Source organism: Dreissena polymorpha, chromosome 9, assembly GCF_020536995.1.
Source record: "Dreissena polymorpha isolate Duluth1 chromosome 9, UMN_Dpol_1.0, whole genome shotgun sequence".
NCBI lineage: Eukaryota > Metazoa > Mollusca > Bivalvia > Myida > Dreissenidae > Dreissena > Dreissena polymorpha.
In genome coordinates this window covers 96,421,648-96,447,758 of record NC_068363.1, presented here as the reverse complement: position 1 = coordinate 96,447,758, position 26,111 = coordinate 96,421,648, and the positions used below count along the sequence as shown (strand labels likewise).

The 26,111-nt window shown below is 37.8% G+C and overlaps 3 protein-coding genes across 7 annotated transcripts in view; 2 read left to right on the top strand and 1 right to left on the bottom strand.

Annotated features, from left to right (window-relative positions):
- Positions 1-1,044, top strand: part of LOC127845477 (uncharacterized) — a 67,690-nt gene extending 66,646 nt beyond the window's left edge. For all 5 annotated transcript variants that reach the window (XR_008033234.1, XR_008033235.1, XR_008033233.1 and 2 more), the window contains one exon: positions 625-1,044. The gene's annotated coding sequence lies outside the window, so the exon portion shown is untranslated. The remainder of the gene's footprint in view (positions 1-624) is intronic.
- The window catches only part of LOC127845478 (neural proliferation differentiation and control protein 1-like), a 93,543-nt gene that overhangs the window by 17,101 nt on the left and 50,331 nt on the right, over positions 1-26,111 (top strand). The gene's annotated exons all lie outside the window — the stretch shown is intronic.
- Positions 1-26,111, bottom strand: part of LOC127845480 (uncharacterized) — a 38,975-nt gene that overhangs the window by 7,628 nt on the left and 5,236 nt on the right. Inside the window, 8 exon segments of the mRNA XM_052376414.1 lie at positions 1,974-2,049; positions 8,622-8,893; positions 11,508-11,586; positions 12,636-12,798; positions 18,268-18,471; positions 24,468-24,580; positions 25,419-25,601; positions 25,947-26,103. Coding sequence (XP_052232374.1) covers positions 1,974-2,049; positions 8,622-8,893; positions 11,508-11,586; positions 12,636-12,798; positions 18,268-18,471; positions 24,468-24,580; positions 25,419-25,601; positions 25,947-26,103 — 1,247 coding nt within the window.

The window sequence follows — 26,111 nt, the reverse complement described above, 5'->3', positions numbered from 1 at the left end:
CGCAATATATAATTTTTAATTTTGAAAAAAGTGCTCAATAACGTATTTGCAGTGTTGTAATGTTTGAAGTGATGTTGCTAGTAGTCTTATTGTTTATTAATAAAAGTATACAGATATCTGGATATATTCGGATACTTGATCAGGTTATCTGAATAACCATTTCCCATCCCTACTAGGTACACAATCAAATGTGGCGTGTTCTGAGACTTTTGGTACTAATTCGGCAAGTCAAATAATGAAAAACCTCATCCAAAATGACGTTGCTAAACTTGCGCTTAAATTGTTTAAAATGCTTTTTGTTTTCTGTGATTTTACCGTTTATAGTATTTAAGTGATATAAAAATGGACAGATACTGGTAATTTAAAGTATTTTCTATCAAACAAATAGTCATTTCATACAATATTTTATTAAACTCGTCCAGGAACTTTGTTAGTAAGCTCGCCAAAGGCTCGCTTACTAAGAAAATTCCTGAACTCATTTAATAAAATATGGTATGATATGACAATTCTTGCCAGATCCTGTCTTTATGGAAATTCTAATTCAGTCATTGTCTGTCAGTATAATTACCTCAATTTGCTTAACTGCATGACAACTGATTACATCTTAATTTTGTTTAAAAATAGAATACCGGTAACATCAGACAAGCCAGCTGGAAGATTAAAAGCCAGACAGGGTAACTGTGCAGAAGATGTAAAGTAATATATGAACTTCATGAGAAGAATTGTACTAATAAATTTACTGTATACCACACCCACAGGAAATACTTAGCCTCTCTGCTCAATGCCTGTGATATAAAAGAGAAGAATTAGAACGCCGTGCAAAACAAACAGTTCCCGTCTATCCTACTTGAAGATGTTACAATGCCAACTAATACAATGTGACTAATAACAGCTCATAATACAGCCAGTTGTGTAACATATTAAAATCATGAGGAGAAATCTATGATAATGTGCTATTACCATGATAGATTTAAGAGTTAAATGCCGCAAGACCTCACTCTTATTTATGGAATATGTTTGAATAAAAACTACATTTTACCTATACTCATTTTATTATGCAGTTTTATTTTTAAATTTATATTCAATTCCGCAAAAGGGACTTTAAATAACTGCATTATTATTTTGAATTTTAAAATGCTTGTCATGATAAGCACAAAGCTTTAATATTTTTTATGTAACTAACACTTGAACATTTATGATTCTTGAATATATTGTTATTTGATAAGTTTTAAGATAGCTAGGTTTAATTTTAATTGAAAGATTAAATAAAAATTGAAAAAACTGAGAAAAGTATGTTTGTCTATGTATGTACTTAATTTTGGGATCTGTTTTGAATTCTTTATAAATGTTTATTATCATTGAAATACAATTATATCTGAATAGTTGGGATTGAAAAATGTGATGTTTAATTAAGTTGTGTATTATTGTTTGCAAGGTTTAATAAACATTATATTTACTGGTCATGTCTTTTAAATAAATTATTTAAGTTTCACCACTTTTTAATAAATTATTTTTTCACCTCTTTGAAATAAATTATTCAAGCTTCACATCTTTTAAATCAATAATAATAATTTGATTATTTATGCTGTTTCCATTGTAACCAATGTAACTTTTATGTTTTTTTTATTCTTGAGTAGTATTAACTATATCATATTATAAATTTGTATGCTATTGATTTATTCCTGCACTTGTAGATTAAATAAAATGTATAAACTTATTTTATGGACAATTAAAATAAATAAATAAATTTTTATTTTTGTATTTTAATAGGAATTTCTAAAGCAGCCTTTTTCACCTTAACTTGCGAAAATTTGCAACAATCTTAATTGTTCCGTGTTTAACATACATGGAAGCTTCTGAAAATGTGAATAACTCAATTTCGTCCATGTACCCCATTTGACCAAAAATCGCAGAACTGGCCACCACAAATGTAGGCCCTAAACAGTACAGAAGCAATGAGGCCAGTTCAGTACCTGAATGTCGGTGGAGGGACCCAGTCTGCCGAGCCAGGAGAGCATGTGGAGGCTGAAACAGTGTTACACCGGGCAGCTGAAAGGGAAATTATATAATGGCATAAGACTTAAATCTGCCGATTGTAGGTAGAGATCCTATTGAAATTCAAGAAGAACAATTAAAGATGGTTCCAATATGACACCTGCATATATTTTCATTAAGAATACGCAATAGAAGAATAAAATGCTCTATACTTAAAATTGTAGACATTCACTGCTTTGAAATGTGAGCTCTGATGTAGTCCAGCAGCTCAAATGTTATACACTTTTGTTCATATGAGCCTTGTTCTGTGAAAAATGGGCTAAATTCATGTGCATAAAAAATCTCCAGATATAAGCCTGTGCAGTCTGCACTGCACAGGCTAATCAAGGATGACCCATCACAGGCTAATCAAGGATGACCCATCACAGGGTAATCAAGGATGACCCATCACAGGGTAATCAAGGATGACCCATCACAGGGTAATCAAGGATGACCCATCACAGGGTAATCAAGGATGACCCATCACAGGCTAATCAAGGATGACCCATCACAGGCTAATCAAGGATGACCCATCACAGGCTAATCAAGGATGACCCATCACAGGCTAATCAAGGATGACCCATTACCCTTTTATGAAATTTATCATTTAAGGACAGTCTCTTTTAAAAGAAAATTCAGTCTAGGTGGAAAGTGTTGTCCCAGATAAGCCTGTACAGGATTTACATGCTAACTCTACACAAATGTATTCAACCATGTTTTACCAAAGAGAGTTTCACAAAGGTATAATGGTGTACTTTGAGTTGATATGCAGAACACGACTGTTCAGGTTCGATCCTTTAATTCAACTGCCCGTCAACAACAATACAAATCTATATGACGTCAAAATAATAATAATAATAATAACGTGCTCATTCGCGGCAACCGCCAATCAACGTTACGTCTAATATCTCATATAATATTCTCGACATACTGGGGGCCGCAAAATGATAAAACAGAGTTTTCACATAAGTATAACGAATATGATAATCATAACAAAATGCTTAAATATTTAAAAACAGTCCATCACAACAATATCATGATTGTCCATCAGTTTCCATTGGCACTTATCACTTCCAGTGGATAAAGTTTTGCTATTGGCCTTAGGGTATACAGTTCGTTACTGGTTCGCACTTTGGCCGCGCGAACATGCCCGTCCCTTCCGGTTACAACATCGACGACCACGGCAAGTTTCCATCGACATCTAGGGCCATCATCATGGATCTGCACCACGTCCCCGGTGTTGATCGTCTGCGTGTAGGAACCAGACATTCGGTGGTGCTCGCGGAGTGACGTCAGGTACTCAGTCTTCCAGCGTCTGTAGAACTGTTGTATGAGCAGCTCACGTCGCCTTGCCATGCGGTTAAATGCAGCATGGTCGGCTGCAGCGACAGTACTCCCGGCATCGACTTTGACGTCATCGTGAGGCAGCGTTGTAACTCGGCGACCGTTATAACAGCTGTGACGGCGTGATGGGCGTGGGGTCGTTAAGATCTGTTGATGCATATGTCAATGGCCGATCGTTAAGTACAGCCTCGATTTCTGTGACGATTGTCTGTAGAGACTCAATGCTCGGCCAAGTACTTTTTTCAGAGCGACTTTCGTTAAACCAATAAGTCGCTCCCACCATCCCCCGTACCATGGGGCGCGTTGTGGAATGAAACGCCACTCTATTCCCATGTTTCTTGGACTGATGTAGACTCCATTAGCGTCTTCAAATGGTAAGACGCTGCTACAACATGGTAGCATTATCGGAGATTATTAATTTCGGCAGTGACTTCCGGTTAACAAATCTTCTAAATGCGCATAAAAACGGTTCCTTTGTTAGATCGGTGACAACTTCGAGATGGACGGCTCGAGTAATAGCACAAGTGAAAAGACAAATGTATGCTTTTGTTTCACTTCCGTTTGTCTGCTTTACGTATAGAGCGCCCGTGAAATCTACCCCCGTTACTGTAAAGGGCGGCATGTCTTCAACTCTCATCTTCGGTAATGGCGGCGGCTCAGGGCCTCTGAAGGCTCGTCCAACGACTCTGCGGCAAGTGTCGCACTTCCGGACGACTGTCTGCACACACTGTCTTATCGCTGGAATCCAATACTTCTGTCGTATATGTGTCACAGTTGCGTTGACACCCGAGTGCAGATGTGTGATGTGCGCATCTCTGACAACCAACCGTGTGATGTGGTGTTTTTTCGGTAACAATATCGGGAACTTCGTCATCTCCGATAGTGGAGCGTTATTAATTCTTCCAGCACATCGAATAATGTTGTCACTGTCGATAAACAGACGAAGTTGTTTCACAAGCGGGATGCGACACATTCGTGATTTCAAACTTATTTTTTCATCATTGTATTCTGTGGCTTGACAATGCCGAAGTAACAGTTTTTCAGCACATCGGAGTTCATTTGCATTTACTGTTCCGTAAATTCGTTCTTTGTGTGGAAGTTTGCAATTTTTGACAAATCTTTGTACAAGAGCTGTCACCCGCAGGAGTTTTCGGTAGGAACTGTAGTCAGAAATGTTGATAACGCTCTGAAGGTTAAGTAGAGACCCGGTAGATATATCTGTATGTAGCACGTGACTCGGTACCATCTCTGTTCCGGCGTGTTCATCTAAAATAGTGTTGACAAGTAGCGGTTCCGTCTCCCATATAAGCCACCTCCTCGTGTCTGTGATCCACTCGGGCCCCGTTTGCCAAATGCTGCTCTTCATGAAGACGTTTGCTGATACCCCACGTGTCAGCAGGTCTGCGGGGTTGTCGTGTGTTGGACAGTATTTCCAAGTGTTTGTATTGGTCAACATGTTTATTTCGGACACTTTGTTGGCTACAAATTTCTTCAATTTATTCGTTGTGGAGAGCCAATGAAGGACTATCTGGCTGTCAGACCAAAACGTGATATGCGTCGTGTGCAGGGAAGATTGAATGTTGGTAGCTAGTCTCGCTCCAATCAAAGCAGCCATCAATTCTAACTGTGGAAGTGATAGTGATTTAACAGGAGTGACTCTGCTTTTTCGCTATCACCAATCTTGACTCATTTCTGTTGCAGATATATACCGCTGCGCCATACGCCTTGTTACTTGCATCTACGAAGACGTGCATTTCCGGTTTCACATCACTTTCAGTTCCTTCAACAGATTGTATGAGCTGGAGGCGCAGTGACGTCTCTTGAACAACAGTGTTGAGATCTGTGGTGATTTCTGACCATGTTGCATGTAAACTGGACGGAAGAGGCGTGTCCCAGTCATATTTCTGTTTCCACATTTCTTGTAAGAGAATTTTCGCTCGGACTGTAACTGGACTCAAAAGTCCAAGCGGGTCATATATTTGTGATGAAAATTTTAAAACCGTTCTCTTCCTAACTTTTTCTAAAATTGGTATCTGTTTGTCTACGAAGTTTATTGTGTCTAACTTGGGATCCCATCTCAGCCCGAGCACCTTGGTGACGTCACAAGTATCCGGAACGTTTTTGTTTTCCGCGGCTGTTCTCAGACATGCGCTGTTTGATATCCATGACCTTAAATTCATCCCGGCTGTGGACATCAATTGTCTTGCCTCTGTGAAGTATTCAAGTAAATCCTTTTCGCACTTAAAGCTGGAAATTACGTTGTCTACGTACAAGTCCCGTTCAATGACGTGTGCAGCGTTCACATTCATATTCTTTCTGAGATGTTTCAGTAATGTTGCATTCAAAATAAATGGCGAACAGGTTGCAACAAACAACACTACTTTGAATCTGTATGTCACTAGTCGACTATCTGGATCTAACGGATTTTCAAGCCAGAAAAACCTCGTTATGTCACGATCCTTTTCGTGTAGCCCAACGTGTAGAACAGCCTTTTCTATATCTGTGGAGACAGCGTACTGATTCAACCGAAAACGAACAAGAATCAACGTAAGCTCGTTCAATTCCGGTGGCGTTGATTCCAGGCAGTCGTTCAAGCTTGGTGAATCACGTGACTGACGGCAGCTACAATCGTAGACGATGCGTATGGGTGTCGTTGATGATTCTTTTTTCACCGGGTGATGAGGGATGTAGTGCACTTGTTCAGCTGACTCTTGACCAAGTGGTACCCGCTCGATAAAGCCACGTCTTTCCTGTTCTGCTATGATGTCACCATATGCCCGAAGCACTTCAGGTTCGTTGCGCAACCTCTGAATAGTCCCAACAGTTCTCTTCAAAGTTATATTGTGGTTTGTTGGTAGAGCAGGGTGATCTTGCTTCTATGGTAGTTTGGCATGGTACCTTCCGTTGTCGTACTCAATAGATGTCTCTTGGTATTGCTTTAGGTACTCGACAGACTTCCGGTCAGGTTCACAAGGTGAGATACCCATGCTCTCAAGACTCCAGAAACGTTCTAATATGCTGTCTTCTGGGGCGCACGATGCAAGTACATTTAAGATGTGCTTATCAGCTGGCACATAAGACGTGGAGGGCATCGGACCAGACAGCAAATAACCAATCTTAGACTTAACGGTGGTCGGCCCGTTCCCTCGAACAACATGATCTTCGACCATTTCCCAATAGTGGTCAGCTCCAACGAGTAATGAAATGTGAAATAACGTGTCATCTGTAACGGGATGAGCCAACTTCAATCCCCGCAGATTCGGAAGTTCCGCAGTCGATCTAAGATACCCACAGTTGATGGGAGCCGCAATAGTGGGGACAATGAGCACACTAACAGGTATTTTCTTTTTCTTCGATACTATGTACACTGTCGTGCGTTCTAGTTGCTGTAAGCTTCTGTTATTACTTCCTTTGAATCCCGTCAGGCTCAGTGTCTCTATTCCATCACTCTCTAGTTGAAGATTGTCAGTAAGCTTTCTGGTGATAAAGGATCGCTGTTCGCCCTCGTCGAATAATATGGCGGCATCCGTTGTAGTGTTAGACGACGATACAGTGGCAATTGCGGTCTTTAATACAACGACTGCGTTCGACCTCTTTGAAGACGAGAAGAATACGGCGGCTTCCGATTGCGGCGATTCAACTTCCGGTTTTCTTTGTAGCTCCTTACAGATAGAAGTGTGATGCTTCCGGTGGCAGTTTTGACAGCGTCCGTTTGACTTGCATTCTGTGATTCGGTGTTTACCCAAGCAGTTAAAACAAAGCTGTTTCTGTTTCACAACATTCATTCGGGCAGACGTGTCAGGAAAGTTTTTACATTCGCAACTTAAATGTTCTTGATCACAAAATGCACATGTTCTAGAATAATTTTGCGTATTCTTTTTGCCAAACTTGTTGCTAGGAGTGTATGAAGTCTTCTTACCATTCGCACTTGCATGAAACAATGCTGTTGAGTTGTAGTCGCTAACTTCCGGCAACGCATAGGAACTTCCGGTGCCAATCTCGAGAATGTTGATTTCCTTGTTAATCGCTCGTCGCAGATCTTGCAAAAACCAGTCATTATTCTTGTTTACGCGGGCAAGATTTTTACATATATCCATCGGCAATTTTTCAAATACAACTGGCACCAATAGGCTACCGTACATATCTTGATGTTGTCCTAGCGACTCAAGACCCCGGATATACGTTTCATTGCGGTCGTAAAACCCTCTTAAACTCGCGACTGTGGAAGTTGGTGATGGCAATTTCAATAACGCTTGCATGGTTGCATGAACAATTTTGCAATGTTGACCAGACCTTTCACGTAACAATTCGACTGCGCGCGTGTAGTTTGCATTCGTGAGTGCAAATCCTTCAATAGTCATGGCGGCTGTACCCTCCAACTGTGCTTTCAAATAATTGAATTTCTGCACATCAGTCAAGTTGACATTGCAATGGATTGACGATTCGAATGAATCCCAGAACAATTGCCATTGTAATATATCACCGTCAAATCGTGGAAGTGTTAATTTCGGCAATTTATGAGTACTAGATGTACTTATCTCGGGCGCTGACTGGCCGCTGTTGTTTGACGAATTGGTGTTCACCCTGCGTTGGTTGTTTGGTGGTAGTGGACCGGATGCCTGCTGACTACCGGAACCACATGCATGCGATAATAAATCGGCGGCGTCTGTGATGCCAGTGTTAGGCCGCTGTAGACGCTGCTTGTATCTTCGTAGTTTGACCTCTACGTCGAAGGTATACTCTTCTGCCTCGACCATCTCCTCTGGCGCAGCGTCAGCGTCGGTGAGCAAGAGAATTTTATCATTGTGGACTAGCAGACATGCCACTTTTTCTTCTAATTTCTCGATAAGCGCTTGAAACTGAATGTCATCGTCTTCATCGCTCGCTTCTTCCAATTTACTGACGAAACGGTCAATAATATTTTTCAAACCTAGCCGCTGGCCTAGTAACTTCTCTATTGTCGTCGGCATTTTACTGATTGTTCACAGCACCAATTTCACTAAGGTATAATGGTGTACTTTGAGTTGATATGCAAAACACGACTGTTAAGGTTCGATCCTTTAATTCAACTGCCCGTCAACAACAATACAAATCTATATGACGTCAAAATAATAATAATAATAACGTGCTCATTCGCGGCAACCGCCAATCAACGTTACGTCTAAAATCTCATATAATATTCACGACAGAGAGGTTCTTATAAAATTCCATCAGCCTACAAAAGCCCTACTGTTTTCACTGACCTGAGGAGTCCATTCTAAGGTAAGGCCCGGTCCTGTCACTGGTCAGTGGTTGAGCCACTCTGGCTGGGGCGCTAGAGGCAATGGGGGTTGGGGCTGGAGGGCGGTCAGCCAGGCTGAAGTGACTCTGGTTGGAGCCCCGCCTTGGTCCCACTAGGGGCGAGTTCTGGAAGGGGGGCAGTGAGCGAGGCATCTGCGGGGAATTCCTAATTGGCTGAACTGAGATGTTGTCCCTGATAGACCTCGCAGAAACTGGCTGAGATGACGAACTGTAGCTGGATACGAAAAACAAACAGAATGCTCTTTATTTAACACACACATTGGAGTGGCACACACAAAAACAAGTCCCAAGTTTACAGTTCACGATCACAACTCACGGTCAAAAGGTAAAAAGAAATAAATAAATAAAGAAATTTAGAATTTTTACCAATCTTTACCTGAAAAAACTTAATTGACATACATATCTTTGTGACTATGAAAACTTTGACATGTTAATGTACATGTATGAATTAAGAATTTACAATCACAGTAGTCACTATAACAGAATGAAGACCACAGCAACTCCGCATTGAGTACTGAGCTCTAAACTTATCAGCTGATTATCGCTCTGACTGCTCTGACTGTATTTACTCTCTGCATGGCCATTTCTCACCTGTTTTGACTGTTTATATGACCAACATGCCTATACCTCACCTTTTTCACTGTTTACAATCACATCATGACTATATCTCACCTGTTTTGACTGTTCACACTGCCAGCATGGCAATATCAAACCTGTTTTGACTGTTTACATTTCAAGTATGGCTATGTCTTACATTTTTAGACAACTTACACCCCCGGTTTTACTATGTCACACCTGTTGACTGTTTACACTTGTCACGCAGTTTATCTATGTTGTACCTTTTTAAACTGTTTAAAACACAAGTATGGTAATTTTGTATTTTAACAATAATCTGGCATGGCTCTATTTCACCTGCTGTTCACACCTCCTGAATGGATTAATCTCACCAGTTTTGACTGTTAACCACTCCAGAATGGATATATCTCACCTGTTTTGACTGTTAACTCTTCCACATATGCCATATCTCACATGTTTGACTGTTAACACCTCAAGATAGGCCAGTGATTTTTTTTGCCCAAAATTACAGCCGATATTCGGCTGCTTCCCAATTGCAAAAAAAGACGTTTTTTCCCAAAAATTTGATTAAAATTTCCCAAAAAAAGACAAAATTTTCCCAATAAAGCCAATAAGATTACAATGTAATTTAGCAATAATTTCGAACGAGTGCCCATTGAGCTTGTCAAGTCGTCGCCGAACGACAACTGACTTAAGTATTGTTCGCAAATTTAGCCGAATACGATTTTACGTTGCTATCCACATCTCTGTCCAGGTTTTTTTCCCCACTTTTTGGGAAGATAGCCCATGGCTTTGGAATTGGGAATTTTATTTGGGAAAATAAATTCATTAGCCTTTTTTTCCACATGAAAAGTCCACTGATTAGGGAAATACTCAATTTGATATAACTCTTTATAATCATTCAAATTAAAAGAACAAAACCATATAATACTTTGTTAGATGTAATTGAATTGAAATTGAGATAAAATAAGCATTAGACATCTTTTTTTGGAAATTGGGATTTTTTGGCCACATTTTGGGAAAAAAGTATACTTTTTGGGATTGGGAACAAAGCCGAATTTCGGCTATAAAATCGGGCCAAAAAAAACCCTGTCTCTGTCTATATTGCAGAGGACACCGACGATAGTCGATGTATCCCGATTGTAAACGCCTGTTTTTACACACATCCAAGATGGCAGCAAGCAGACGAGAAATTTGAGATGAGCGTTGAAAATGATAAATAACATTCAAATAAACTGATATCATATGGTTATTACGGAATAATTTATTGTGAGTGTCCATTAACGCAAAATACAACATTTGAAATAAAAACAACAAATATTTATTAGAAATCTTCACAGTGAATGTGCATTACGGAAATCAGTGTTGGGAAATTGGAGTTAGTCTACCGGTACTCACAAAGTTAATGCATTTAAGATGAGTATCGTTCGAAAATGGAAAGAGACAAACATGATATGATTTATATGTTAGTGGATCTGTGTATAATCAGATTCATATGCATATTCTGCTTTGTTATGTTTGTCACGCTTTACACTTTACTGAAATAGCATTGAACGAAGGATGTCAAGTGCAAAATGTTGTAAGGTAAAGAAATGAAAAAAATTATTTTAACTTCATTTAATACATCATTGACATAGCAAGACCACTAAAGCGTTATTTTTTTAAAATATTTGTTAATATTTTCACCATATGATATAATTAAAAAAATATACTGAATTAAATTCTAACTTTTGAAGAGGTTATGATTAAATGGTATACTTTAGAATCTATATAGATTATTGCAAGTTCAATATGCATGTGGAAGGATATTACCGTAACTTAACATTGTCTTCATTGTAAGAACACATTAAATAAGCACTTTATAATATAAAAATGCTATCAAACATTCTTTAATAATTTTAATTCTGTTCTTTTTATCATATTTATAATGTTTCCCAATTTCATGATTTATCGCGCTATTTTTCCCAATTTCATGGTTTATCGCGCTAATTTTCCCAATCCAAATGGCACAGGCTGTAACAAAAAACAGGAAAAAAAATCACTGTAGGCTTTATATCACCTGTTTTGACTGTTCACACCACCAGAATGGATATATCTCACCTGTTTTGACTGTTTACACCTCCACAAATTTGTTTTGACTGTTTACACTTCCAAATAGGCTATATCTCACCTTTTTTTACTGTTAACACCTCAAGATGGGCTATATCTCACCTGTTTTGACTGTTCACACCTCAAGATAGGCTATATCTCACCTGTTTTGACTGTTCACACTTCCCAGAGAGCCAGCATGGGTGAGCCTTGTGTGGACAATCTGTCTTGGCCGAACTGAATCTGAACAGTAAATGAAGTAGCAACAACTAAAATTAGGTTCTAACAGTTCTAAATGTAACAGAATGAAATGAGAACATATGTCTTGATAGTCCTCCATTCAATTCAATATCCTACTGTTCTTTGGGCATGTTAATCAGTGTTCTCTGGAAGCACTGACAGCGATTTCACCGGTTACATTCAATCAAGAATCCGGCTACTGTTCCCAAAAATATCAGTTGAAATGGCACATATACACTTGTTTTATTGCTGAGATGCCGGCTACTTTGAAAATATATCTGGCTACACAAATTTTTCTGGAGAACACTGATGCAAATATAACATATTTTAACCTGATCCTCACTGAACGAGAAACAGCAACACCCATGACACCAGGTTTTCAATGTTTAAGTGATTATTTTAATTTAAATCATTTAACTAAGTTATAATACAGAAACCATATGCAAATGATTTTGTCTGATGTCTTTTGGCGACCACTAGAGAAAAGCGTATATTTCTAAATACATTCGCTGAGCAATATTTTTTCCCATATCATTTGACAACAAATTGAGACACTCTGTAAACACTTAAACAAAATAGCACATGCCCATTAACATCTTTTAATAGAATATGCTAAAATTGTTACAATTTATTAACAAGAGCACCGCATAACGGATGCCACGCTCGGCTGCGGGTGCATTTTTGAAGAAATGAAAGCTTGTCAGAATTTTTTTTTTTTTTAGAGGTCACAGTGACCTTTGACTTAGTGACCCATATATGGGTGTGGCGTGTAGAACTCATCATAGTGCAGCTACATATCAAGTTTCAAAGTTGAAGGTGGAAGCACTTTGATTTAAGAGCCAATGTTCAAAACCTTGACAAAATGTTAAGGTTTTAGCACGACGCGGAAGACACAATGACGGACACAACACGACACGACATGACGAGCTGGCTATGACAATACCTCGGGTTTTCTACGAAAACAGCCGAGCTAAAAAATGATGGCTTGAACAACACAGTTATCTCCCTTTTATACATTATAATGATAACTTGTGTTCAGCTATGTATGGTACCTTGGCTGTCCTGGGTGGGCAGGTCTGTGCTCCAGTTCTCCTGCAGTATGCTGCGTATATCTGAGTTGTTGGGTGTGCAGGCTGACACCACCGTCAGGCCAAGGAGCCTCTCTGCCTCTATCACATAGTCCTCAACCTCCTCTGTGCCACCGCGATTGCCCGGCTACCATGAACAAAAGGGCATGTAGAAGATTCATTTCTCAATATGATCCTTGCTTAATGAACAAGAGGGCCTGAAAGGCCCAAAGTCACTCATCTGAGATAACAAGATATTATTGGGACAAATCTTCTGACCAAGTTTCACGAAGATCGGAAAATAAATGTGGCCTCTAGAGTGTTAACAAGGTTTTACTATAGCCATATAAGGAAAAATGCCCCGCCCCTGGCAGCCATGTTTTTCAACCAACCGGCATCATTTTTTTACTCTTCCAAGATATTATTGCGATGAATCTTCTGACCAAGTTTCATGAAGATCGGACAGTAAATGTGGCCTCTAGAGTGTTAACAAGATTTTACTATAGCCATATAAGGAAAAATGCCTCGCCCCTTGGAAGCCATTTTTTTCAAGCAAACATAATTATTTTCGAACTCATCCAAGACATCATTGAGACCAATCTTCTGACCAAATGTCATGAAGATTGGACAATAAATGGGGCCTCTAGAGTGTTAACAAGGTTTTACTATAGCCATATACATGTGTATAGCCGTATAAGGAAAATGCCCCACCCCTGGTGGCCATGTTTTTAAAGCAACCAAAACCATTTTCGAACTCATCCAAGATATCATTGGGACAAATCTTCTGACCAAGTTTCATGATGATCGGAAAATAAATGTGACCTCTAGAGTGTTAACAAGGTTTTACTATAGCCTTATAAGGAAAATAGCCCCGCCCCCGTGGTGGCCATGTTATTCAACCAACCTGCATCATTTTTGAACTTGTCCAAGATATTACTGGGATGAATCTTCTGACCGAGTTTCATGAAGATCAGACTATAAATGTGTCCTCTAGAGTGTTAACAAGAGTTTAATATAGCCTTATATAGCCATATAAGGAAAAATGCCCCGCCCCTTGGCAGCCATGTTTTTCAAGCAAACGTAACCACTTTCGAACTCATCCAAGCTATCATTAAGACAAATCTTCTGACCATATTTCACGAAGAACGGAAAATAAATCCTCTAGACTGTTAACAAGGTTTTACTATAGCCATATAAGGAAAAATGCCCTGCCCCCTGGCGGCAATGTTTTACAACCAACCGACATCATTTTCGAACTCGTCCAAGATATTACTAGGATGAATCTTCTGACCAAGTTTCATGAAGATTGGACAATAAATGTGGCCTCTACAGTATTAACAAGATTTTACTATAGCCATATATAGCCATTTAAGGAAATATGCCCTTCCCCTTGGCAGCCATGTTTTTCAAGCAAAGGTTACCATTTTTGGACTCATCCATGATATCAGTAAGACAAATCTTCTGAGCAAGTTTCATGAAGATTGGAAAATAAATGTGGCCTCTAGAGTGTTAACAAGGTTTTACTATAGCCATATAAGGAAAAATGCCCCGCCCCCTGGCGGCTATGTTTTTCAACCAACCGGCATCATTTTGAAACTCGTCCAAAATATTATTGGGATGAATCTTCTGACCAAGTTTTATGAAGATCAGACAATAACTGTGGCCTCTAGAGTGTTAACAAGATTTTACTATAGCCATATATAGCTATATTAGGAAAAATGCCCCGCCCCTTGGCAGCCATGTTTTTTAAGCAAACGTAACCATTTTCGAACTCATCCAAGATATCATTGAAACCAATCTTCTGACCAAATTTCATGAAGATTGGACAATAAATGTGGACTCTAGAGAGTTAACAAGGCAAATGTTGACGTCGCACAACGGACAACGGACAAAAAGCGATCACAAAAGCTCACCATGAGCACGTTGTGCTCAGGTGAGCTAAACATGGGCTTTAAGGGACCTTTTCACAGATTTTGGCATGTTTTGAAGTTTGTCATTAAATGCCTTAAATTGATAACTGCACATGTCGGATCTAAAGAATTCCAGAATAAAGCAAAAATTAAATTACAGAAATAAACAAGAGGGCCTGAAAGGCCCAAAGTCGCTCACCTGAGATTTAAAGGAACTGATATCTGTGCAGCCCAAGATATCATAAGAACAAATGTTCTGACCAAGTTTCTAAAGAGTGAACTATAAATGTAACTTTTAGAGTGCTAACAAGGTTTTACTACATGTACAGCCATATAAGGATAAATTCCAACCCCCTGGCAGCCATGTTTTTCAACAGACCAGAACCATTTTTGAAGTCATCCAATATATCATTAATAAATGTTGTAACCAAGTTTCATGAAGATTGGACAATAAATGTGACTTTTAGAGTGTTAACAAGTTTTTACTATAGCCATATAAGGAAAAATGCCCAGCTCCCTGGTGGCCATGTTTTTCAACCAACTGTAACCATTTTCAAACTCATCCAAGATATCATTGCGACAAATCTTCTGACCAAAATTCATGAAGATCGGACAATATATGTGGCCTTTGAAGTGTTAACAAGGTTTTACTATAGCCATATAAGGAAAATTGCGCCGCCTTCTGGAGACCATGTATTTCAAGCATCTGAAACCATTTTAAAACTTGACAAAGATATCATAGGGGCAAATCTTCTGACCACGTTTAATAAGGATCGGACAATAAAAGTGGCATCTAAAGTGTAAACAATCACGGAGATCGGACAATAAATGTGGCCTCTATAGTGTAAACCAGGCAAATGTTGCCGCTGTGTGACGCACAACCGACAAAAGGCAATCACAAAAGCTAAAAATACTATCAGACTAAGTCCAAAACATGGGGGTGGCTGAATCTAGAGCAATGACTGAAACCATACGAACCAAATTACAAATAATACCTGAATAAACAATTGACATCATATAACAAGTAGGGATTAATACAATGCCTGTGTTCATCAACTATGGAGAAAAACATTTTAAGTACGAACAATACATATTTATTAGAAATTTACACAGTGAATGTATGTAACCGAAACGGATGTTTGTAAATTTGAGCTCATTCTGCTCGCTAAGAAAACACATTTTACAAGATTATTGTTAGAAAATGGGAAAAGACAAACATAGTTTGATTTATATGTTAATGAATCTGTGTATAATCAGATTTATATGCATATTCTGCTTCATTATGTTTGTCACTCTCCACAGTTTTCTATTATAACATGTGAGTATAAGTTTTTGAAGATATTGATACATTACATTTATTAATTAAACGTAGTTCAATATATCAATAACAAAGCAATAACACTTAAGTGTACATGATATCAGTGTTAAATATTATCCCCAAAACTGCCACTTATGTTCATACATTTCCCCACAAAATGCAGTTTTGCACACTATTTTTCAGTTTTTTGCACTTCAAAATGCCTTTTTTTTATTAAGTCCGCCATAGCCCTATTCGCCCTAGAAGTGCATCAATCAGGATCTTACTCTATTGATTACATGCACTATACACCCTAGAAGTGCATCAATCAGGATCTTATTCTATTGATTACACTATACGCCCTAGAAGTGCATCAATCAGGATCTTACTCTATTGATTACACTATACGCCCTAGAAGTGCATCAATCAGGATCTTATCCTATTGATTACACTATACACCCTAGAAGTGCATCAATCAGAATCTTATTCTATTGATTACACTATACGCCCTAGAGTTGCGACAATCAGGATCTTACTCTATTGATTACACTATATGCCCTAGAAGTGCATCAATCAGGATCTTACTCTATTGATTACACTATACGCCCTAGAAGTGCATCAATCAGGATCTTACTCTATTGATTACACTATACGCCCTAGAAGTGCATCAATCAGGATCTTATTCTATTGATTACACTATACGCCCAAGAAGTGCATCAATCAGGATCTTACTATATTGATTACACTATACACCCTAGAAGTGCATCAATCAGGATCTTACTCTATTGATTACACTATACGCCCTAGAAGTTCATCAATCAGGATCTTATCCTATTGATTACACTATACGCCCTAGAAGTGCATCAATCAGGATCTTACTCTATTGATTACACTATACGCCCTAGAAGTGCATCAATCAGGATCTTATTCTATTGATTACACTATACGCCCTAGAAGTGCATCAATCAGGATCTTATTCTATTGATTACACTATACGCCCTAGAAGTGCATCAATCAGGATCTTACTCTATTGATTACACTATACGCCCTAGAAGTGCATCAATCAGGATCTTACTCTATTGATTACACTATACGCCATAGAAGTTCATCAATCAGGATCTTATCCTATTGATTACACTATACGCCCTAGAAGTGCATCAATCAGGATCTTACTCTATTGATTACACTATACGCCCTAGAAGTTCATCAATCAGGATCTTATCCTATTGATTACACTATACGCCCTAGAAGTGCATCAATCAGGATCTTATTCTATTGATTACACTATATTCCCTAGAAGTGCATCAATCAGGATCTTACTCTATTGATTACACTATACGCCCTAGAAGTGCATCAATCAGGATCTTATTCTATTGATTACACTATACGCCCTAGAAGTGCATCAATCAGGATCTTACTCTATTGATTACACTATACGCCCTAGAAGTGCATCAATCAGGATCTTATTCTATTGATTACACTATACGCCCTAGAAATGCATCAATCAGGATCTTATTCTATTGATTACACTATACGCCCTAGAAGTGCATCAATCAGGATCTTACTCTATTGATTACACTATACGCCCTAGAAGTGCATCAATCAGGATCTTACTCTATTGATTACACTATACGCCCTAGAAGTGCATCAATCAGGATCTTACTCTATTGATTACACTATACGCCCTAGAAGTGCATCAATCAGGATCTTACTCTATTGATTACACTATACGCCCTAGAAGTGCATCAATCAGGATCTTATTCTATTGATTACACTATACGCCCTAGAAGTGCATCAATCAGGATCTTATTCTATTGATTACACTATACGCCCTAGAAGTGCATCAATCAGGATCTTATTCTATTGATTACACTATACGACCTAGAAGTGCATCAATCAGGATCTTACTCTATTGATTACACTATACGCCCTAGAAGTGCATCAATCAGGATCTTACTCTATTGATTACACTATACGCCCTAGAAGTGCATCAATCAGGATCTTACTCTATTGATTACACTATACGCACTAGAAGTTCATCAATCAGGATCTTACTCTATTGATTACACTATACGCCCTAGAAGTGCATCAATCAGGATCTTACTCTATTGATTACATGTTTATACGCCCTAGAAGTGGATCAATCAGGATCTTACTCTATTGATTACATGTTTCTCATGAAGAGTATCAGTCCCAAAGGACCAAGTTTTTGAAAACACCCTCAATTTCAAATTTGATGAATTCATTGCCAATCTTTTTTCCAATTTCAGGGTTTTTCAAGTAAATTTATCCCAGTATTTTCCAAATCGGACAACAAATCGCTGACCTATTTTTTTTTGTAAGGGGTCATAATCACTATTTTATTAATGTTCATGGATGACATTCATGGATGGCAAACTAATAGTTGTACCTGAATTTGTTCCAATGCATCCAGCACATATCTGTCAATCAAATCATACATGATGTTGTCAACGCCCACTTCTGTGTTGAAAATATACATGCCGTCCCCCATAGGTGCCACACGGCCTGCTTCTAAAGAGATCTGACCCTTCTCTGAACTCTCATACGAACGCACACTTTTTAATGGCCACTGTGCTAGTACTGATCTATTGGACTGAAATATAAATAGAAATGTGGAAAAAATAAATGCAAACTCATCAAACACATTGTGTGTGTATTGCTGTTCAATATTAGGTACAATCAAATATAGTACAAAATTTCAAGGAGATTATGCCTACGAGTTTTCTCGATATTAGTGTTAAAGTGGGTTGATTGTGATACTGTGAAATCACTAACATTCCCGGGGAAATCATTTCACCCAGTTTCGACTGTGTACATATTTCTGGGGTCTTATACTTGCCATATGCAATTTTGAAGAAAAAACTCACAACTAATTAGCTTCAAATCAACAAGAGCTGTCACCATAGGATGACTTATGCCCCCTATAAACGCTTGATAGAAGATATGAGCTTTTTTCGAAACCTAAACGCAGATTTCGAAACCTAAACACGGACCCTAAGTTCAAGGTCACAGGGGTCAAAATTTGTGTGCGTATGGAAAAGCCTTGTCCATATACACATGCATACCAAATATGAAGGTTATATCTCAAGGGACATAGAAGTAATGAGCATTTTTCGAAACCCAAAAAGCAGATTTCGAAACCTAAATGCGGAACCTTAGTTCAACGTCAAGGTCACAGGGGTCACAATTTGTGTGCCTATGGAAAGGCCTTGTCAATAAACACATGCATACCAAATATGAAGGTAATATCTCAAGGGACATAGAAGTTATGAGCATTTTTCGAAACCTGAATACAAAGTGTGACGGAAAGACGGACAGACAGAGAGACAGATCACTATATGCCCTCCTACCGGGGGCATAAAAATGTTATGCCACATCTGGAAAAATGAAAATGGGATACCCCAGTATGACTGTTTGTTTATTGCAATAAACATGTAGGATAGTTGGTATTGGATTAGGGTCTTAATTGGCAAGAGTCCACTGCTAAAAGGGGTTGCACAATTAAAAGGACATTCAATAATCATCATCTCATCCTGTCAAACTTTCACCTTTTTGCTTATAGACTACTGGCTTGAAATTACAATACAGATTGGGCGCTCAAATTCTTTGATCAATATAGTAACTTGTTATGCAAACAAACAGTGAAAGTTTTTAATTGTTTTCTGCCTTAAACAATTTTATTACTGAATTAAAACGCAAACATTTCAATGCGGAAATTTTGACCATATTTATGTCAGAATTTTTGTCTCATCTGTTTGCTGGCACAAAAAATGACAATCATTACATATGCAATTGTGCATAATAAAAACTGCATATAATTTGTGCTGTGTGTGAAAAATATTTGGTTAATTTGAAAAACAAAGATAACATGTTATTTATGTGAACATAATGAAACAGCAGTGTTTTCCTCGGGTCCCTTTGGAGTGGGAAAAATCAGGGCATTTTGACCAAAATTGGGAAATGAGTGTTGTTTTTTTTTTCCTAACTTATGCTTCAAAAATGAGAATTAAAGGGTTTTAAATATTAAATTTAATAAATAATTACATTTAGAGCTGGATGGGAGAGTAACAAAATGTTGATCTAAAAAAAATATAAAACAAGAGTTCCGCGGTCGGAGATGACCGCATTGAAGCCGGATTTTTTATTTAAATGACAGGAAAGTACCTTTCGTGTTTTTGTCAATGCAATACTTAAATTACTTTACGTCAAGTTTGAGATTCTAGGTCCAAGCATACCAAAGTTACAACAATTTTAACATTTTAACATTTAAGTTCACAGTGACCTTGACCTTCAAATGAATGACATTGAAATGAATGACCTTGAAATGACCAGTGGTCATCTAAGTGTGCTTGCAAACCTTTACGTCAAGTTTGAGATTCTAGGTCCAAGCATACCAAAGTTATAACAATTTTAACATTTTAACATTGAAGGTCACAGTGACCTTGACCTTCAAATGAATGACATTGAAATGAGCAGTGGTGATCTTCTAGTACTGGCCAACCTTTATGTCAAGTTTGAAGACTCTAGGTACAAGCATACCAAAGTTATAACATGGAATAAGAACTTTAACATTTTTACCTACCAAAGTTATAAGAACTTTAACATTTTTACATTCAAGGTCACAGTGACCTTGACCTTAGAATGAATGACCTTGAAATGACCAGTGGTCATCTAAGTGTGCTTGCAAACCTTCATGTCAAGTTTGAAGACTCTATGTCCAAGCATACCAAAGTTATAACAATTTTAACATTTTAACATTTAAGGTCACAGTGACCTTGACCTTCAAATGAATGACATTGAAATGACCAGTGGTCATCTTCTAGTACTGGCCAATCTTTATTTCAAGTTTGAAGACTCTAGGTACAAGCATACCAAAGTTATAACATGAAATAAGAACTTTAACATTTTTACATTCAAGGTCACAGTGACCTTGACCTTCAAATGAATGACCTTGAAATGTCCAGTGGTTACTTACTAGTTCTGGCCAACCTTCATGTCAAGTTTCAAGACTCTAGGTCCAAGCATACCAAAGTTATAACAACTTTAACATTTTTACATTCAAGGTCACAGTGACCTTGACCTTCAAATGAATGACCTTGAAATGTCCAGTGGTTACTTACTAGTTCTGGCCAACCTTCATGTCAAGTTTCAAGACTCTAGGTCCAAGCATACCAAAGTTATAACAACTTTAACATTTTTATATTGAAGGTCACAGTGACCTTCACCTTCAAATGAATGACCTTGAAATGACCAGTGGTCATCTGTTAATCCTGGCCAACCTTCATGTCAAGTTTGAAGACTCTAGGTCCAAGCATACCAAAGTTATACCATGAAATAAGAACTTTAACATTTTTACATTCAAGGTCACAGTGACCTTGACCTTCAAATGAATGACCTTGAAATGACCAGTGGTTACTAACTAGTTATGGCCAACCTTCATGTCAAGTTTCAAGACTCTAGGTCCAAGCATACCAAAGTTATAAGAACTTTAACATTTTTTATATTGAAGGTCACAGTGACCTTGACCTTCAAATGAATGACCTTGAAATGACCAGTGGTCATCTGTTAATCCTGGCCAACCTTCATGTCAAGTTTGAAGACTCTAGGTCCAAGCATACCAAAGTTATACCATGAAATAAGAACTTTAACATTTTCGAGCACGCCGCCACCCCGCCCGCCCGCCCGCCCCCCCGCCTGCCCCCCCGCCCGCCCGACAACATCAATCTATAAGCCGAGATTTTTTTTTCGAAAAAAATCCGGCTAAAAATTTAAACATTTAATTGGGAATTTTTATGTTCCAACAAATTTATACTTTTTTCCATAGGGAATTTTGAACCAAAAAAAATGAACAGATGTACATTCTCAACTATTTACTGTTATACATGTATAGACAGAATAACGTAAGCCATCATGGGGAAATTGTTCATATTCAATAATTTATTAGACGATCTTTCAAAAATAAAAAAAGGAAAAAATAAAAATTGGGGGGGGGGGGGTTGAGAAGAGGTTTAATGTGGGGTGTGGTTATTTATAAGACGATCTTTCAAAAATAAAAAAAAAGGAAAAAAAATGCTTTTTGGGGGGAGGTAGGGGGTAGGGGGGTGAGAGGGGGGTATAATGTGGGGTGTGGTAATTTATTAGATGATGCTTAAAAAATGTGGGGGGGGGTGGGGGGTGAAGGGATTCTGGGTAGGGGCGTGGGTTATTGTTTGGGTGGAATCCATTGTGGTATTCAGGTAAGTGTTGTTTTGTCATAATAATAATAAAATGTGATCATAAATAAAGAAGTTATGGCAATTTAAGCAAAATGTTCAATTATCTAAGTGTACAAGGTGCCATAATTATGTCAAAATGCTTGATACAGTGGTCTGCTCTTGTTTATAGGTTGGGGTCATGTTGGTAAACAAGTATGCAACATATAAAAGCAATATGTCAAAGGATATAGGAAATATTTGGGGTAGTACGCAAACTTTAACATAGATTTATCAATAATATGCATATTCTAAGTATAAAAGGGGCAATAATTATGACAAAATGCTTGATAGAGTTGTCTGATCTTGTTTATAGGTTGGGGTGATGTTGGTAAACAAGTATGCAAAATATGAAAGCAATATGTCAAGGATAATGAAAATAAATGGGGTAATACGAAAACTTTAACATTTGCTGCATATTCTAAGTGGAAAAGGGGCCATAAATATGACAAAATGCTTGATAGAGTTGTCTGCTCTTGTTTATAGGTTGGGGTCATGTTGGTTAACAAGTATGCAAAATATGAAAGCAATATGTCAAGGGACAATGAAAATAATTGGGGAAGTACAAAAACTTCAACACCTGCACGCCAACGCCGACGCCGGGGTGAGAAGGATAGCTCCACTAAATATATTTCATATATAATAGTCGAGCTAAAAATTAGTGATTCTACAGTAAATGCAACACTACTTGGAGACATTCTGAAGGGATCAAGCTAGACTTCCGATTTTTGGGAGAAGTCACTTCTCCCTCAGCTCTGGAAAGGGAGAAGTGAGGTAGTTTTAGGGAGAAGTGGATCTTTTGCGATCACCAATGGACCATTGTGAACCATGACCCAGGGGTTTCACTGGCCCAAAAAAAGTTGTTGCCACTTTTTCGCAGTGTGAAAACTGTCTGTTATTCCAACCTTATTAATATGAACAATCATTTAGGACAATTATTAAAATAAATCTTACTACATTACATTAATGTCATTGACTGTAGATCTATTATCACTTGAAAAAATATGGTAATACATAAACAACTATAAGTGCCTTCATAAGTCATACCTTCATAAGTCTTAATAAGCTTTATTTGTATATAAATATATTTTTTCATCTTGATAAACAACACAGATAACCAAAATAATATAATAATGTTAACATCGATGTAACAGTATGCTGCATAAATGTTTCAAAATTATTTATTTAATTTTAAACATAGAATCTTACCAATGTACATCATTTGAAAGGGAAAAAGAAAACATCAGAAAATAAAGCATCTCACTTCATATTGTTAAACAGTTATATTTGGTCATTTGGACATGATATACATCAGCTTTGACAGCTTCTGTTGTTAAAACGTTTCTGTAAGTGGTGGATGATTTCTAGGCTCAAATAAATGAATGTTTTTCACGCATATTTCTTGAAAGAAAGGCCCAGATAATTGCCACCATCCATTCTAGTTGCCTGAAATATCATAAAAGATAGTTTTAAAAACTATCAACAACAAACCAACACATAAATGTCCCCATCTTTAAATGTCCGAATTTTTAACATATCCGAAATATAGTACAACGAGTGAATGGTATACTTTTTATTTCCGAAATTGTTGGTTTCTTAATCAAACTTTACCTTTCCCAAAATATTATTATAATGAAACTATTAAACAAAAATGCTCACAAATTCCTGTTGAAACAAGATTTCATGTGTTTTTGTGGAGAAATTGTTTTTGTTAAATGCTTTTGCCAGGCCCGTGGTGTTTACAGACACTATTGATTAAATGGTAAAGAAATAGCGGCCCTAATAATCGTTATAATTTTTTATCGTGGTAAGAGTTTGTCACAGTGTTACTTTATTTATTGCTCACTATCATAAAGGCGCCGTTCATCCGATAATAACCCCCATAAAACTTGACAATAGCAGTAAAAACACCGTTTGTAACACTTACACGCTTCAGTGATTTCACTCTGCTTGGTCAATAGATTCCTGCCAAATACCCGAATGACGAGCGCCGTGAATGGTTGCTTATCAATTTTCAATAGGTAATTTACTACGCCTGGGGGCGGAGTTTCGTCGATTCGGTCAGTTGATTGACTTTGGCGCGTATTCGGTAATAAACAGAAGCCACTTAGATAGCGCTGCAGATATGATAATTGCCAGATTTTAGGGCGAAGTGATATCGCAGGGGCTTTTGATCCGGGCGATAAAAGGGAAGCCACGGCAATATAATCGCCCAAATCGCCCGGTTGCTTGATCCCTGCCTGATGTGAGTGTTTATCAAAGAAATACAAATAAATATTTCTCTGCAGGTACTACTTTGTTTGACCAATATAAGTGAGTATCACTACATATTGCCCACCTGCAGGGCCAGGGTGATTCCGTAGGGGGACACATGCAGGAGGCAGTGGGTGCCCTTGGCCCCTATACGGCGATGAGCCTCAGAGTTCTCTGGCTGCACTGGGAAGTAGTCATCTGAAACACAGCAACATAGCTTAGAGGTCCTACTTTATGACATGCAATATAGTACACCAGAAAGGACATGCTTAGGTCAGTCAGACTCAGTATAACTAGAGTCTACTTAGTGTTACTATATACATATTTGACCCAAAAATCTGGGGGGTTTCACCCTCATAATTTTTGTTTGACTCGATTTTGAAGCACCCTAATTGACATACATGCCTCATATTGACTTGCAAAATTGTGTTACAAAGAGTCCTTCATGATCTAAACATATTTTCATATGTAAACAAGAAATGTGTTTGTCAGAAACACTACATCTCCTTTTGCTCCGCTTTGATTTAGTTTTTTTAACCTTTGACCTTGAAGGATGACCTTGACCTTTTAGCATTCAAAATGTGCAGCTCCATGAGATACACATGCATGCCAAATATGACGTTGCTATCTTCAATATAGCAAAAGTTATTGCAAAATGTTAAAGTTGGCGCAAACAGACCGACAGACCAACAGACAGGGCAAAAACAATAAATAAACATTTCAGCCAAAAGTAAAGCAGCAAGTTGCTTTTACTCTAATTCTTCCAATAAATGGGGCGGAGCTATCGCCCTATTAACGTCTACAGAGTGTTTATACAAACCAACATGATGACCCTGCAGACATATTTAGTTTCAGCTGACTTAACACTAACTGTAGTAGTTTAGGTGAGTTAAAAAATTTATGTGAAAACCTAGACAAGAGCATTATGTCACGACGGATGAAATGTCAAGTTAAAACAAAATGTAGAGTAATATTTTTTGTTATATAGAACACAACACATTTCTGGTCTATATAAAAATTGGACACAAATATTCACCTCTGATTTGATCTTTGAGTCTTGTTTGTATCTGCAGAAAAAAGACAAAGATGTCCATGTTCCTTTGCTCGTCAGATGATAGACAGACTGTCTCAGCCGGGGTCGTAATCTGGAAGACATACGCTCGATTCTTCATGTTTGTTACTTTCTCCACTCGAAAACTGGGCCATAATTCAACTTTACCTAAAGTGGAATTATATGAAAAAGACATGCAATTATTCTTTGCAGAAAATACTTGTGTTAATTGTTTAAAAATGTACATTCTTAGATGTAAATCAAGTATTCAGTACATGTTTAGCAGATGCACGAAATTTAACTACTGTCAACACTTAAGATAAATTAAGTATAAAAGAAAAGTCTAGTTATTATATATGCCGGAACATTATGTTAAATCAAATGTAAACAGAACTTATAACATAAACTGCAATAAATATTGATTATTTATTTTAAAGGCCATTATAAATTGTGCCACAATATTGAAACATTTACAAAACTGAAAGATTTAAAATCACCATTAACTCATCTCACCTTTTGGAGGTGAATTTTGGTTTTTGGGCTTTTTGTTAAAGCATTCCAGCACAGGCTTGTTCCCAACTCGCTTGATAATAAAGTATTTCTCTTTCCATGGGTTGCTCTTTCCCCATAATATTGATTTGCTCCTGGGATTGAACTTGTACAGATAATCCTGGAAAT